Source organism: Nymphalis io, chromosome 3 (assembly GCF_905147045.1).
Source record: "Nymphalis io chromosome 3, ilAglIoxx1.1, whole genome shotgun sequence".
In the NCBI taxonomy this organism is placed as follows: domain Eukaryota; kingdom Metazoa; phylum Arthropoda; class Insecta; order Lepidoptera; family Nymphalidae; genus Nymphalis; species Nymphalis io.
In genome coordinates, this window is record NC_065890.1 from 10,099,256 (window position 1) to 10,115,241 (window position 15,986).

General features: G+C 35.9%; 1 protein-coding gene across 6 annotated transcripts in view; it reads right to left on the reverse strand.

Annotated features, from left to right (window-relative positions):
* LOC126781075 (rho-associated protein kinase 2) overlaps positions 1-15,986 on the reverse strand; it is a 19,834-nt gene continuing 3,848 nt past the window's right edge. For 5 of the 6 annotated variants that reach the window (XM_050505871.1, XM_050505873.1, XM_050505870.1 and 2 more), the window contains 12 exons: positions 13,936-15,876; positions 13,401-13,561; positions 12,591-12,800; positions 8,424-8,614; positions 7,968-8,142; positions 6,892-7,049; positions 6,307-6,508; positions 5,903-6,171; positions 5,502-5,659; positions 5,076-5,201; positions 4,606-4,816; positions 1-3,933 (listed from right to left, as the gene is read on the reverse strand). In XM_050505871.1, the coding sequence (XP_050361828.1) occupies positions 3,840-3,933; positions 4,606-4,816; positions 5,076-5,201; positions 5,502-5,659; positions 5,903-6,171; positions 6,307-6,508; positions 6,892-7,049; positions 7,968-8,142; positions 8,424-8,614; positions 12,591-12,800; positions 13,401-13,561; positions 13,936-15,876 (3,896 nt within the window). In that variant the 3' untranslated portion in view covers positions 1-3,839. The remainder of the gene's footprint in view (positions 3,934-4,605; positions 4,817-5,075; positions 5,202-5,501; positions 5,660-5,902; positions 6,172-6,306; positions 6,509-6,891; positions 7,050-7,967; positions 8,143-8,423; positions 8,615-12,590; positions 12,801-13,400; positions 13,562-13,935; positions 15,877-15,986) is intronic. The other variant, XM_050505874.1, reaches the window with a different exon arrangement.

Here is a 15,986-nt window from a genome sequence, read left to right on the forward strand (position 1 = left end):
TTTTAAAATGTTATTTATTTTTTCACAAATGTAGCACTTACGAGCTAGGCATTAATTTTATGATAAAATTAATAATTTTCTTTACAATATACAAATTCCTTAAAAAATCCATAAAATATTGGTTTATTTGAAAACATATGTACATTATCATAACTATCAATACATATTACATAGTATGTCTAGATGATATGGGAGTGGGCCGTGTAGCTAAGGCACGTGGTATATATTAGTATTGCAACAGACTTGCGTCGGTCGTCGCACACGCGACGGCATTGTACCGACATCGTACCGACATCGAAACGGAAATGCACCGACAATACGCCAACGGCGTACCGATGACGTGTTGTCTGTGCACTGCAGTTTGTATTAGACTATATCAAATTCTAAAGCACATTTAACGAAAGATTCTCCGATTATAATAATTAATAAGCATTATAAAAATATACCCACTTAACGACAAACAGTAAATGTTTAATGTATTATCATCAGCATTAGATATCTGAGAAGCTAGCTAGTTAGGAACTTACAATTTTAAATTGATAAATAAAAACGTTATGACGTAATACAATAAATAATTTATCATAATGACGATTGTACACTGCTCGCTATTGACAAGATGCTCCGGGGGCAACATTTCGAGAGTATTTTTGTACCACCACCGAAACCATTTCTACTAAATAAAAATACTCCCGAATATGTTTAACAACAATAGAAACCAGCGCAGTAATTATGCATTATAAACATATTATAATTTAGGTACTGAATTAATATTAATGACAAGCATAATTTGTTTGTTAACGGAATAACGTTAAAAAAATAATAAATTGCAATTATTTGTAAAAATTAAAATTCCAAAATTTCTTTGGCAATAAACAGAAATATCCGAACGTGCGTAACAAATTATTTTTTGGGGCTGACGATGGAATGACTTCACACGAATGAATGCAATAGCTGCCTTACAAAATAAAATAGAAAAATGCATCTCAAAATATAAGCGTATAACTACGATTAATTGCAATTTATAAAACATTTAAGTACGTATATTTAAAATTCGTATGTCAGTATGTATCGAGTAGAGATTTTTTTCAAACTTAAAACTAGAATATATAAAAGCGATAACTGGTCAAGCGAAATGGTTTAACTCGAGACGACGTAAAACTAAGATAAACAAAAATCAACATAGCTTTGTTGCAGGAATGTTAACAGTTCGTAGAGCAATAATAAACAGCGCATAATAATGTTTAACAAGAACCATTAGTAACAACAATGCTTCGGAGGCCTGTTTCGCTTTAGCACCACGGGTGTTACCTACACACGTCTATTATCACAGCTGTCCGAGTTTGAGCCTTCTCCTATCGTTCCGGCGTCTTTCTCAATTAGGCCAAATAGAAACCACCGATACCGATATTCGTGTTACATTATACTAATGTTACTGGCAACATTAAAAATATGGACAAGTATTCTTTATCGCGTAAAAGGATATCAAGCGGTGTCCCGTGTAACAAATGTACTTTCATATCTAACTTTGTACTTTATCGATCACTTCATTGAATGCATTTCACGACAATCTTATGGTGTCTTCATATATTTTATTGAAATTTTTTAATTATGTAATTCCTAAACGTAATAAGCTCACATTGGTGTCATTTTACACAACCGTTTCAGGTGACTTTTATAATTATACATAAAGTTTATTTAGCTATCATTTGTACATGTTTTTATCGTAGAGCGAAATTTGGCACCAAGAAAATTAACTTGAAATTAACTCAATCAATCAGCTGATTACAAAGTATTTCTAAGCTGAACACATGTTTTTATTGGGTTCATATTTAACTGAGAAGAATTGCATTAGCAAAGAATATGAGACAATTTACTTTCGCAATATTTTGTTTTATGATCTACAACTTTCTTTACCTATAAGCTATACTTAACTGGAGGAGACATAAGGAAGCACATCTGTATTGTATCTTATGTTAGGTAAATCGCATACTCGATTTGTGGATTCGTGAGGTTGAGCAAATACCAAGAACTAGTAAACTTTATGGCACTATACCTCGTTTATAAAGATTGTTAATGCAAACTTACTTAAAATTGGTTCCCTAAATTGTATAATTTTTCGTAAGTAGATGGACTAAAGAACTCTTACGTTTTCGTGTCTGGTAAACCACTGTTTGTGTTAGAATTAATTTTTAATCTAATCAATTCCGTTTTACTATTGCTTGATCTTATTTTATAACATTTAAAAAAAATTATATTGAGGGTGTTAACTTGTGTAAAGATTGTAATCGTACTTTTGGCGCGTTTTAAATATACTTGATACGTGCAAGTCTTAATAATTCGTATTGTTTTTTCGAACTTCAAATAACATTCAACAAACATAGTGGAAGAAGATAAAAGAAACAAACACACAATTTGTGATAGTTGTGTAGATAAAACGAGCGATCATTACGCAATAGGCGTTCATTTATTCCGTTAAAAATATAACGCGGTATTAGTGAAAAACTATGCAAGAGCAAATATGTTGGTCATTATTTAAAAATACTGTTAGGACCTCATATAACAACGCTGTGAAATATTTAAACCTTCATAAAACAAGCCCTTACTAAGAAACACTTCGCTAAAATTTAATTGTCTCATTCTAGTCTCATTGTAATTGACTCGATATTACTGGAATAACGTCTTCTATCTGATATCAACTGCATGTATTAAAAAAGCATACATTTCAGTTGTATACGAAATTGTATTACACTTGATTGACTATAAATGAACTGTGTAAATCTATTGTGAAGTCCCGCGCCAACGATAATCTCTTTTGAAATGACCGACTCGTTAAGTATCCAACATGATTGCCGATTAGTCGATCAATACCCACACAGAGCGCGCCTAGAAGCGTAAAACGATTCGTTAATCTTTCGCGTTCTACCTAAAAGCAAATCTATCGCACCAAAGTCACGACAGAACTCCGTCGCCTATTAACGCGTAATTAAATTATATTACAAATTAATATATAATATCAACACAATGTAACTAATATGTACATAATGAAACTGATCAAAAATGATATTAATAAAACTTTGCTATATCGATAGTGATGGAATCAAATCGTTTTAATAGCACATATTTATTGTCAGTTTCAAAATATAATAAGAGTCACGTAACAAGAAAACATGTGCGATCTCTCTTTTCTCACTAAACCGCTTTTAATGCATTAGTTAAATAAAATTATCGATTACAGATGTAGGCAAAATATTCCTTTCAAATTCAAATATTATTTATATTCACGAAACGGCAACGGTGACATAATTGTGAAGATTAAACTTTATCATTTGTGACGACGGCAATTATAACAGAACTAACGTAATGTTAATGTATCATCGTACTCGATTATATATTGCTGTATGTAACATTCAAACAATTGAAGTACACTTTTGTTATGGATATTTGATAGTGTAATATTTGGTAGATGGATACACTTTCTTTTAAATAAGTACCAACATTAAATTTTAATATCATCACAATTGTGCCAATATATTATTTTTATTTTGACCAAAATTTAAACTAACACAATAAATTAAGTATTTAAGATTTAATTTGATATAATAATTTTTGTTTAATTTTTTTAACCAACTAAAACATATTCAAAAATTTTACTTTCTCACGGGGTAAGTCAGATATTGTGACAATACGATGGATATGATTACCATTTGGAGGTCAGATTACCGGGTTGAACTCGTCGGGACGTGAATTGAATACACAATTCGATTTCCTGTCATAAAATACATGCCAAAGGTCCGCTTTCGTGAGCGATATACAATCGTATCGCAGCGGCGAGTGTGACGTCACTGCCGCGGGAGCGACGCGTTGGCGGGCAGCGTGGAGCTGCGCTGCGACGCGTTCATGTAGGCCGCCTTCAAGTTCGAGCGCATGGAATCTCTGAAACACATATATCCTCGGTCAATATCATCACTAACGGTCCTATAGCGACTTCAAAATATTATTACTATTATTTAAAACTAATACCTCATTAATCTCTTAGATTGCAAACATTCTTAACACTGAAGCCGATTCTTTCGTGCAACGAGTCAGGGATTCCATTAACATTCATAATTAATTTTATTTTAATTAATTTGAATACCAAAAAAATTTAATATATAATCAATACCAAATTGTTTTAAAACGTATTGGAACAGAGGCTCAATGTGACTAAGTTCTCCGACAATATCGAGCCGCGTATCATTACATCGTACTAAATAGTATATAGTAATAATTAAATACTTTATGGTACAAAATCATACAATCTCTAAATATTTCGATAGGATAGAAAAATATTGCCTATTTTTTTCATTCCTGAGGTTTAAAACTCAGTTAGGAGATAAATCGATTCGTTAATCTTTCGCGTTCTACCTAAAAGCAAATCTATCGCACCAAAGTCACGACAGAACTCCGTCGCCTATTAACGCGTCATTAAATTATATTACAAATTGATATATAATATCAACACAATGTAACTAATATGTACATAATGAAACTGATCGAAACTGATATTAATAAAACTTTGCTATATCGATAGTTTAAAACTCAGTTAAGAGATAGGTTCATAACAACCTGGGCGACAGCTTGGTGTGGTCGTGGTTGGTGTGCGCGGCGCGGTACCCGTAGCGCTGCACGCGGCGCGCCAGCCGCGCCACCCAGCGGCGCTGCTCGGGCGCGGCGGGCGCCAGCAGCAGCAGCTCGCGCGCGCGGTCCGCGTGCAGCTTGCACGCCGCCACGCCCTCGCCCTCCGACACGTGCTCGGCGTGGATCTTCATGCGGCAACCTGCAAGCGGCGTGCTATCCTATACCCACTGCATCGGATGTGGACGAGGGGACTTCACGGATCCCCTCGCGCCTTTCGACTCCGAAAAATGAACAAAAAACACTTCGAGAGTATTAGTTTTACCTCTGTGTGTTTGCCGAATTATTATAATCAGTTTCCAAATATTGCGTTCATATACATACGGATAGACATACGGAAGAAGAGATGGGCTTGGACTGGGACACGATATCTTTGAAATAAACACCGACTCGTGACTTACGCCGACACTCGTAAGCTTGCGGCGGACGGAACATGTGCCACAGCGGACGCGTGCAGACCTCGCACGCCGTGGGGATGTGATACGTGATGCTGACCAGGTCGTGTCCCTTATGTTGGACTGTGTTACCTGAAATGTGTAGAATGTATAATATTATATTATAAAACTTATTTTACATTTAACCGAATATAAGATGAAGAAAAATCCAAAACAACTCATCAATTATACTATAACAAAAAAATAATGATACATAAATAATGTGAGCTGCAAGAAAAAAATAACGATTTAACATCGATTTTTCAATTTAAGGTTTATATTTTATTTTAAAATTTAATATAACTGTAAATGAAGTCAATATTATTGCGAAAATATTCCTTTATAAAGTCCCTTTACAGTGGTAGGTATTTTGAACGAGTTCAGTGTACCCACCGGCGTGGTCGGCTCCGTCAGCGGGCTGGTCCTGCGCGTCGCCCGGCCGGCGCGCCTCGCCCTCGCCCGCGTACAGCAACTGGAAGATGCGCGGGATGTCCTTCGCGTCGGCGCGGATCACATCGCCCTGCGTCACCGACCGCACGTGGAACACTTTGCTGCGACGCGATGATTACAAACTATTAATACTGTTATTGCACATAATCATGTATCGAGAATAACGAGACTACATATACTTTTAGTTCATTTTAAAAGAATATAAAATGGTGAAACAACTATGTATCTTATGTAATAAACTGTACTTAGGGCACTTCATTTATTATGTATAAATAATAATAAGAATAATGCAAGACGATAAAATAACCAATTATGTATAATGTTACTTAAAACAAACAATTTACCTCAAATCTAATATCATGACTGGATCTGTAGTGTTCTGCTTGTCGTTCTCGGTGTTGTAGAATATAATTTTCTTCGAGGAGACGACGACATACTGTTTTTTCCAGCCATGCCTTCGTATGTTCTGCTTGAAGGGCACTGAGAGCCAACCCTCGAGCGTCTGTTCCGTCTCGCCGTCCTCCGCATCGGCGGACGACTGCGAGGCGGTCTCGCTTGTTAACGCGGCTAATTTTTCTTTAAGCTGTTCGATTTCTGCATCTTTGCTATCCACCTACAATTTAAAAGTAAAATAGTAATATGTTTAGTACAACAGTGTTTCCTTAAAATATCATTTTAATTGTGGCTTACAAAAATAATAATATAATAAATTTAAGAAAATTCCGAAAAAAATAATATATGTACATACCTCCATGGCGAGCCGGAGTCTTGTCTGCTGTTCCTCAAGCAGCTGCTGCTGCGCATCCTGCAGGTCTCGCTGCAGTTTTGCGATGTGCTGATCCGATTTCTCCTTCTCCCGCGTCAGTTCTTGCTGCAGCTTGCGGTAGTCCTTGTCCTTGCGCACCGACATCTTGCTCTTGTTTTTCGTTGAAGCGGGATTCATATCTTTTCTATTAATAAAAACCATGTGTCTTGTTAGATTTAAAAAAAAAAATAACGTAATACAAATAATAAATTGGGTTAAAATATTATGTCCATTATCATGTTCGTGCTTATTTTCAATCTGCAGTTTGTTATGGAAATTGAATATTTAAGATTACAAATTACACAAATAATGGTTATAAAAATTTTCAGTTAGTTAAAAAGTTTCAGTCATATTTAATTAATGGTTCCTTAAATATAAATAGTGATGACATTAAATGGCTTTTATTACACGAAGTATATTTTGCAGAAATTATTTGACAAAACATTTAGACGCCCAGCTTGCTGACAAGAACCTTACATGTCATAAATAATATATTATTTTAAGTATTTAATGAAAGGAAATAAATACCTATTCATAATCTCAGCCAATTTATTGACGGCCTGCTGTTTGAGCATGATCTCCGAGTTGAGCTTCTTGTTGAGGCGGTCGACGTCCTCCTGCAGCCGCTGCATGGTCGCCAGCCGCTCCGCCAGCGCCGTGCCGCTGCGGCGCAACTCGTCCACCTCCTGCATTAACAACAGTAATATCAATTTCTATATTATTGTTCAAAAATCAATTTTGCGGGATTAAATAGTTTTTTTTTCAGTACAAGTTAAATAAAATATGTTAGAGAAATAATATCCTGAGTTGTCCTCTACCACAACCAGAAGTCTCGAACAGACATCAGTCTCGATCTCACACTTATCCCTTAATAAAAATTTTCTCCAGACCGATTTCGGCCACGGCGACCAATCTCAAGATTAGCCAACTACGCAGGAGATATTATAGTGCACAAGTGTGTGCGCAAACACAAATAAGGTCCTCCAGACCTATTTCGGTTATGGCGGCTAATCTCAAGAGAGATTAGCCAACTGCGCAGGACATATTATAGTGCAAAGGTATGTGCGCAAACACAGGTGCATTCTCTATTCCCTAACTCTCATAATCCGATAGGACAGCAATCCGACACGACCGGAAAGAGTTCAGGTGCAGGACCAACGACTTTACGTGCTTTCCGAGGCACGGGAGTGTACACACTTTCAAGTTCCAGACTCCGGACTGCTACTGAGAATTTTCTGACAGCAAAACCCAATAACTTTTTATTGGCCCGACTTGGGAATTGAACCCAGGACTTTCGTTTCTGCGGCCTTACATCAAGCCACTAGACCAACGAATCAGTCTTATCTCTTACATACCTCATTAAACTACACACTACTACACACAAACATTAAACTAAGGACATTTCATTATTATTGGCCCGACGTTTCCACAGGATTCATGATTACTTTTTATTCGTGACCACTATTTGAGTGACTAATTAATATTAACATTGTTTTAATAACTCGAGTTCCAATTAAATATGTATAATAAACAATTTGCCGTGTTCAAAAACATCGAATGTTATCGTAAGCCACCCCGAGTGTGTATGTATGTGAGTGCGAGACCTTCCGCTGCAGGTCGATGGTGGCCCTGTTCTCGTGGTCGCGGTCGCGCAGGCCCTGCAGCAGCGCGTCGCGCGCCGCCAGGTCCCCGCGGTGCTGCGTGAGCGCGTCGCGCATTTCCAACTCTTTCATCGTCTTCTCCTTCTCCAGCTCGCCCACCGTCTCCTCCGCTATCGACCTGCTCGTGATCAATCGCGTTTTAAAATTATGTTTGATATAAACCTACTCTCTACTCTGTGCTCTACGAGAAAACGATATGATTTTAAAAAAACATTGAAATTCGATAAAAAATAAAATCACGTGGACGCTTTCACTGTTAGGATGTATTTACATGTTGTTTTTATTTCAATTTGTTTATATGCAATAGAAATACTACTACTAATTATCATTGTACGTGTATAAATGTTATCTGAATTTAGGTCAATTGTTATGTAAATGATCTAGTAAGCGGATATCGACCTAGCGATGGCTTCCGAGTCTGCGCGCGCGATGGCGAGCTGCAGCTGGTGCATGAGGCTGGCGCGCTCCTGCTCGAGGTCGCGAGCTGCGCGCGTGCTGTCCTCCAGCTGCGCGCGCAGCTCGCTCGCCTGCGTGCGGTACACCACGCAATAGTGCTGCTCGTTCTCCAACTGAGATCTTAGCTCCTCGCTCTGAAATAAGAATTAAGATAGTAAAGAACTTAAATTATCGTTTTAGTTTATTATTAAAAAAGCAGAAGAGCAAATGGACCACCTGATTGGAAGTTGTAATTAATGACTACTTATTGATACATCCATTAAGATGTCCCTCGTGCCTTTCATTACTCGAACTCACCCATCTTTCAAATCGAAACGCAAGCAAATAAGTTATTTCTATAATTATATAATTTAATAATTTGAATGGTTAGTGTACCGACCGAAACGAGCTTGGCCCAAGCCCTACGAGTATGTTTCCTTCCTTGCCGTTAATATAGCCTGCTTACTCAATAACACGTCAATAATTAAGTTTATCATAACGAGCCGTGCATGCCTTAAATCGTAGAAAATAAATTTATATTCTTGTTTTATATGCATTACGACTGGTCTGTAATCATAGCCATGTTGAAACGTATTATAAATAAATAAATATCGTGATTAAATAGAAATTTTAAAACCAAATTTTTTACTGGTGGTAGGGCTTTGTGCAAGGTCGTCTGGGTAAGTTCCACTCACTCATCAGATATTCTACCGCAAATCAGCAGTACTTGGTATTGTTGTATTCCGGTTTGAAGGGTGAGTGAGCCAGTGTATTTACAGGCACAAGAGACAAAACATCTTAGTTCCCAAGGTAGGTGGCGCATTGGCCATGTAAGCGATAGTTAACATTTCTTACAATGCCAATGTCTCCATAGACAGTAAGTGGTCACCAACGCATGGGCGTTGGTGACCACTTACCATCAGATGACCCATATGCTTGCTCGCCTACCTATACTATAAAAAAATAGTATTTATATAATGACATCGAAGTATATTACGTTGAAACATAAGTTCAAGGATCTTGATTCATGAACACTGAAGTAATATTATAATGGAACATTTAATAGTACTATCAGAGCAAATAAAAAAAGAATACGTGCAGCTTTCCATTTACTATTTTTTAAATAATTTTAAGAAAATGTTCAAACATAAAACTAAAGTTGTTAACCGTTACTTCATGACCGCTCAACGGCTAACACCGGATTTATCGAAGCGTGACCATCTCGACTCAAATAAACCATCAAAATGTAATTCTTGTTTTTTTTTAGGATTAGTCTTTATTATAGTCGACATTCGTGTATGTATGACTCATTCATATTTTAAGTTTTTAAACTAGTATCTAACGGCAAAAAAATAGTTTGACAAAATATTCATAAGACACCGGATATATTTATGTGACAACCGCATAATGCAAATTAAGTAACACGCGTAAGACCTAACGGCTTTTTATATACTAAACTTTATGCAAAATTTAGGTGTAATCATTAATTTTAAAACATTTGTTTATTCAATATATTGAACTTCGTATAATCATAATCACAAAAATCATATTAAAGACTATCGTGATTAAACTTGATTCAATAAAATGACAACTGGTCGAAGAAGAGCAGGATATAAAACCACGCAAATTATTCCGTAAATGAAGTTATGCAATAATACTAACGTTTTATGGACTTGTCGACTCGCCTAGTATTTGCTTTAACAACATTAATAAAATCAAATATAAGTCTAAATAAGCATTCACGATATTTCTTAATAAAAACACAATTTTATGCAATAGAGGACACAACATGTGTCCTAATAACATATGTATAAATATTATGAAATTAAAAAGTTTAAGTATCAGGGAGTTTATAAGAAACGAAACTATTCCGGTGTTTTTTGTGGGACCAGGGAAAAATCCTTTCTCTTTATAATATAATGTGTTTGTTTTTCGGTATAAGGAAATTTATATTTATTATACCGGATAATTACTAAACAAGAAAAAAACAATTACTTATGGGTGTATACTGACTGACAAACAGGAATTGTGGTATAAGAGGTTTATTAATAATAATTATCGAACTTCTATTAACTATGCTTTTTGCTAGTTAACGTAATTAATTATAATTAGGTACAAACTTAGTTTATTAGGAAATTAATATGTTTAAATATTTATATCATGGACTTAATTAATTTAAGATATATCGTTTTGAAATCGTGATTTTTGTTTATGAAATCGTGTAAATTTTTTATAAGGTTAATTTGTATTATTGCCGTGTGAGTGCATGTGTTGTATATTTATCAATAGCTTGGCTCGGCGGTTACTGGTAAGAACACATTGATATCGATTCTACGAATGTTTATCTTTATTTTCTGGGCGCATCAATCGAGCTTCTGTTTAAATAAGATAAAATATTTTAAGTTACTCTAGGCTAATATAAATATAGTCTCGATGCACTACAATTAATATATTAACATCGTTACCTTATGTGATTTTACTGATTCCCTACATACACATTAAATACTTCTTTCACCCTAAACTCATTTATGATTATGACTATTAGCTGGTTCAGGTTTTCAGGTTCGACGATTTCAATCTCACTTTTGATTACTGTATTTGGAGACTTTATATTCGTGTAAAAAGATTATTAAAAACTTTTAATTACGAAACAAATATGTCAACAAAACAAAAATTACCTTTTAAAACAAATAATTGTCAATTGTAAATTGAATGTTACGAAAAAAAAATGGCATTTGATACGCAAGTATCTAATTGAATAGTATTTAGGTTAAATTACAGTGGACTATCGTATCGTGTGACCTCTGTTGTTTTCGTCAGCAGGAACGTCATATGAATGCCCATTTCAATTAGCACATCTTAATGGACAACGTTGATAAATTGAAACGAGTTAATTAATTCATATAAATATGCCATTAAACTTAACATACAATATTATTATTTACGTGAACCGTTTAATTTATGTTATAAAAACATTTTAAAAATATGTCAATAAGAATGTAGTACAGAAATATTGCAAATTATTATTGTGATCATTACAATACAGTTATTTATTATTTGTCTTTATCGTTGTTTATAAGATTACTACATTTTTATTAATACAATACAAAAATAGTAAGATGAAAACAATGAGTTCAAGCTGTGAGAAATAATAATGCCTTTTTTATTCAATGTGCTAATTACAATTGCGTATATTTTGTAGAGTATAGCTTATACCGCAAATCCGTTTAAAGGGATGTTTGTAATTGTGAAATATATTAATAATTATTTAAACCACAAAATACGTAATTACAAGTTTATTTATTTAGAGTCGTACGCGCAGGTGTATCTTATAAGGCAAAAGTTCGCTTGTGTGTGTATGTGTTCTGTTGAGTGCTCACAATGAGTCACAATGTCGTAATGCCCCGAAGGACAGTCTATTTCGGCGTGATGAGACTATGATTAATTCAGAGAATAGTAAATAAAATTAATGTAGTCAACGAAATGCATTGTCAAATCACACGTAGGCAAATTTATTCACGCTAGTGATCGAAACTTAATCATATTCATTATTGATAATTTGAGAAAAACATGAAATATGAAATTGCATGTACCGAACATTTGATTTTTATACTCTAATTTCCAAATACTAATTTGTATAATATTAGTATTGAGTTGACTTTAGCAAAATTTTGTTAATTACCTGTTTTCTGATCTCTTAGATTTTTTTTATTTAATATATGTGTGACTTTCCATTGATTATTAAAAGTTACATGATAAGTTTACTGGTGTTTTTGTTAATTTTTACTTCTGTTTTTAAGTATTCGGTATTGGGTTGATTAGAAAAAAATGGCCGAATACGCCGAATAAGAAATAGTAACCGAATATTTAGTGCAAGTCTAATACTAAACAAAAAAGTTTTTTGTTTTATAGCTGTTATTTTGTTACACAGTTTTTGTGTTTATTCAAGAAGGCTAAACAGCACACTCAAAGCATTAAGGTAAATTAAAAAATCGCCAACATAATTCACGATGTTTATCTGGAGATTAATTATGTTTAGTCAGTAAGTGCAATTAGACAACGAATCTAATCTATTCGCAACGAGTTCAACTGAAAAGTCCAGCCAGTAATGAATGCGGTCGTCCGACTCACCCTGACGTAGTGCATGTCGCGCTCGGCGGCGGCGGCGGCCAGCTTGTCGGACGCGTCGTGCAGCGCGGCGCGCACGGCCTGCAGCTCGCGCGCGCGCGCCTCGCGCTCGGCGTGCGCGGCGCGGCTCGCCGCCTCCGCCGCCGCCGTCTCCGCGCTCGCCGCCAGCCGCGCCGCGCGCTCCTGCTCCAGCGCCGCTTGCAGACCCACCACCTGCGCACGGATCCTGTACACGTTACTGCCCCTCGTTAGACAGCACGGCTGTGCTCTGTTTGATTCGCTTTTTGTAAACAGTGACAGCCTGTAAATGCCCCAGTGCTGGGCTAAGGCCTCCTCTCCCTTTTGAGGAAAAGGTTCGGAGCTTATTCCACCACGCTGCTCCAATGCGGATTGGAATTTTAGTTTCATTGTGAGGAAACCTGCCTGCATGTGCAAATTAGACACATGCAGGTTTCCTCACGATGTTTTCCTTCACCGTCAAGTACGAAATTAATTATAAACACAAATTAAGCATATGAAAATTCAGTGATGCTTGCCCGTGTTTGAACCCACGATCATCGGTTAAAATTCACGCGTTCTAACCACTGGGCCATCTCGGCTTTTTGTAATAAATACAATAAAACGAAAATTAGAATGTAGTATAATAGTCTGTCGTGTCTAAAGGGATACCATATAGTTTTGATGTACCTTTTCATTCAAATGAATCGTTCAGTTGTATTGAATTAAGTTTGCGATCAATCGAACTTTACTATCATCCCTTGAGCCATTACGACTCTTCTCAATCATTTTAATACACAATGAAAACTTGTTAACCTTTTCGGTCTCCTGTCGATGTTCACCCTCCAATTTTTGTAATCGTTGTTGCATTTGTCGATAATCAACACTTAACATAGACATTTGACGATCTTTTTCTTGGGAAACTGAATCGGCACGTTGCCTTGCTGTTTTTTCTTCATTCAATTTGCCTTGTAACGCTATAGAAAGAAAAGAAAAAAAATTAAAATACCAATATGTAACTACAATTAGTACTTAATTAGGCGGTTATCTATTTAAAAATTTTGCTGCTACTCTCTAAGAGGTCATGAGTTGATTTTATGCGAGAGATTGAGCGACATACGAACGTAACAGAATAATTTAATTTCTACACAAAATTATGTATAAATAAATATTACTGATTTAATAGCAAAATTGACAAACCTGTCAAGATTTTTTCCAACGTTCCTGAGGCATGCAAAACAATAACATAATGGTCTTTTAATATTACTACATATAGCATACATTGAATAAAACGCGAAAATAGCCTGTTCTAAGATTACAAAGATTAAATATTTCTAAATGGAATACATACGAAAATGCTCACCCTTGACCAGCTCCAAATTGGCTTCTTGTTTCGAAAGTAATTGAGAGCGCTGCGTCTCTTGATGTGCTCGTAGTTCTTGCTGGTACATGTGTTGAGAAGTTCTCAGGTCATGAGCCATTGAGGCACATTCCTTTTCCAAAGAAGAAACACGTTCCGAAAGTTGCCGATTGTCAGTCATTATTTGTCCTAATCTTGTTGATGACCGTTCCAGCTCAGCATGAGCAGCATTCAACCGACTAGTTGCTTCAGCTACCGAAGCCTCCGCCCTTTGTTTAGCTGCCTTTACAGAACCGAGCTCCTCTGACAAAGTACTACACTCTCTTTCGAGAGTGTCCCTCTGTGCTCGTAAACTTGCCATAGTACCGTCGTTTACCGCAGCAGCTGCAGCTTGGGCTGCACTCAATTCCGCTGCTTGCTTACGTGATTTAGCTGCAGCTTCGGATTCCTGTTTTAACTTTTCGCGCATTTCTGTCAATTGTTTCTCTAACGCATTGATTTTTTCGTTATATATCTGTAAATTACTCATTTCTTTAACTCTCTTACTCTGCTCTTCTTCTAAGCGACGTTTAACATCACTATAATTCAGTTCGGCTTTGCGTCTTGAATCTGCCTCTATTTCAGCCTTACGTTGAATTTCTTTAAGATCATGTTTAAGGAGTGCCAACTCTTTATCAGTATCGGCTATAATTTTTTGATTTCTAATTTCTCTCTGTGAAATTTCGTCCAATTGAGTACAAAGCACTACTTGTCTGTCTTCAAGTTTACGACGTCCATCTCTTTCTCTTTCTAATAATTTTTCTAACTGCAGTATTGCTTCCGACCCAACATTGTTTATGTGATTATTAGATATTGTATCCACTACATCAGCCGGTTTTAGTCTACCTCCACAAAGTTGATAATCACCATTATATGTGAATCCTACAAATGGTAAATGATTACCGACAAATGCTTTAGGGACCGGAAATGATTCATCTAAAGCATCAGACTTTTCAATATCGTCAAAATTTCTCGTATCATCATCACTGGACAGTTCCGGTACAACTGGAGGAATAGAGTCCCTCAAGTTATCAAAGCTCCACTGGTCATTAATAAAGAAAGGATGTTGTTTTATTTCATCTACACTATTCTTTCCAAGTCTTTTTACTCTATCTGTTAACAGTCCTCTAATCAATGATTTAGCTTCTTTTGATATTTCTACATCATCGGGAAATTGTAAAGAATTTCTGTGATCCATTATTTTGCCATATGTTCCAACTAAGCTGTCAGCATAAAAAGGTGGATCACCGATTAACATTTCATATAAAAATATTCCAACAGCCCACCAATCACATTCACGGCCATAAACACCTTCTCCATTTTGAGATTGTAATACTTCCGGTGAAATGTAATCTGGTGTACCTACAGCATTACTAGCTCGAACCAGGCCATCAGGCCCCATTCTCATGCAAGTACCAAAATCTGCTAACTTCAAATGTCCATATTTATCAATGAGCATGTTGTCAGGTTTAACATCTCTATGAACAAAGCCCATACCATGGATAACATTGAGTGCAAGTACAATTTCCATAGTATAAAATTTCGCCCATTTTTCAGGTATATCATAATTAGACATGAGACTCACTAGATCACCACCAGGCATATAATCCATCACCATATAAAGATATTTATGATCTTGAAAAGCAAAGTGCAGTTTTAGGATCCATTCAGAATTAGCATGAGCCATTATATGTCTTTCTTCCCAAAAAAATGTTGAATCTGATCTTTTAATCATTTCTACTTTACTAAGGAGTTTCATGGCAAATACCTGATGTGTAGATTTATGTCTGACTAGTTGAACTTCACCAAATGCTCCTCGACCTATTACTTTAATCAGGTTAAAATCTGCTGCTTTCATACGCAAATCAATGATATCTGATGCAAACTCTTCATCTGTAACAACATTTTAGAATTAAGTACATATACATTATAAACACAATACAATAACACTTTATTGTTGACAAAAGAAACTAATATAAAACATCTTAGTGCTAAAAGACCAA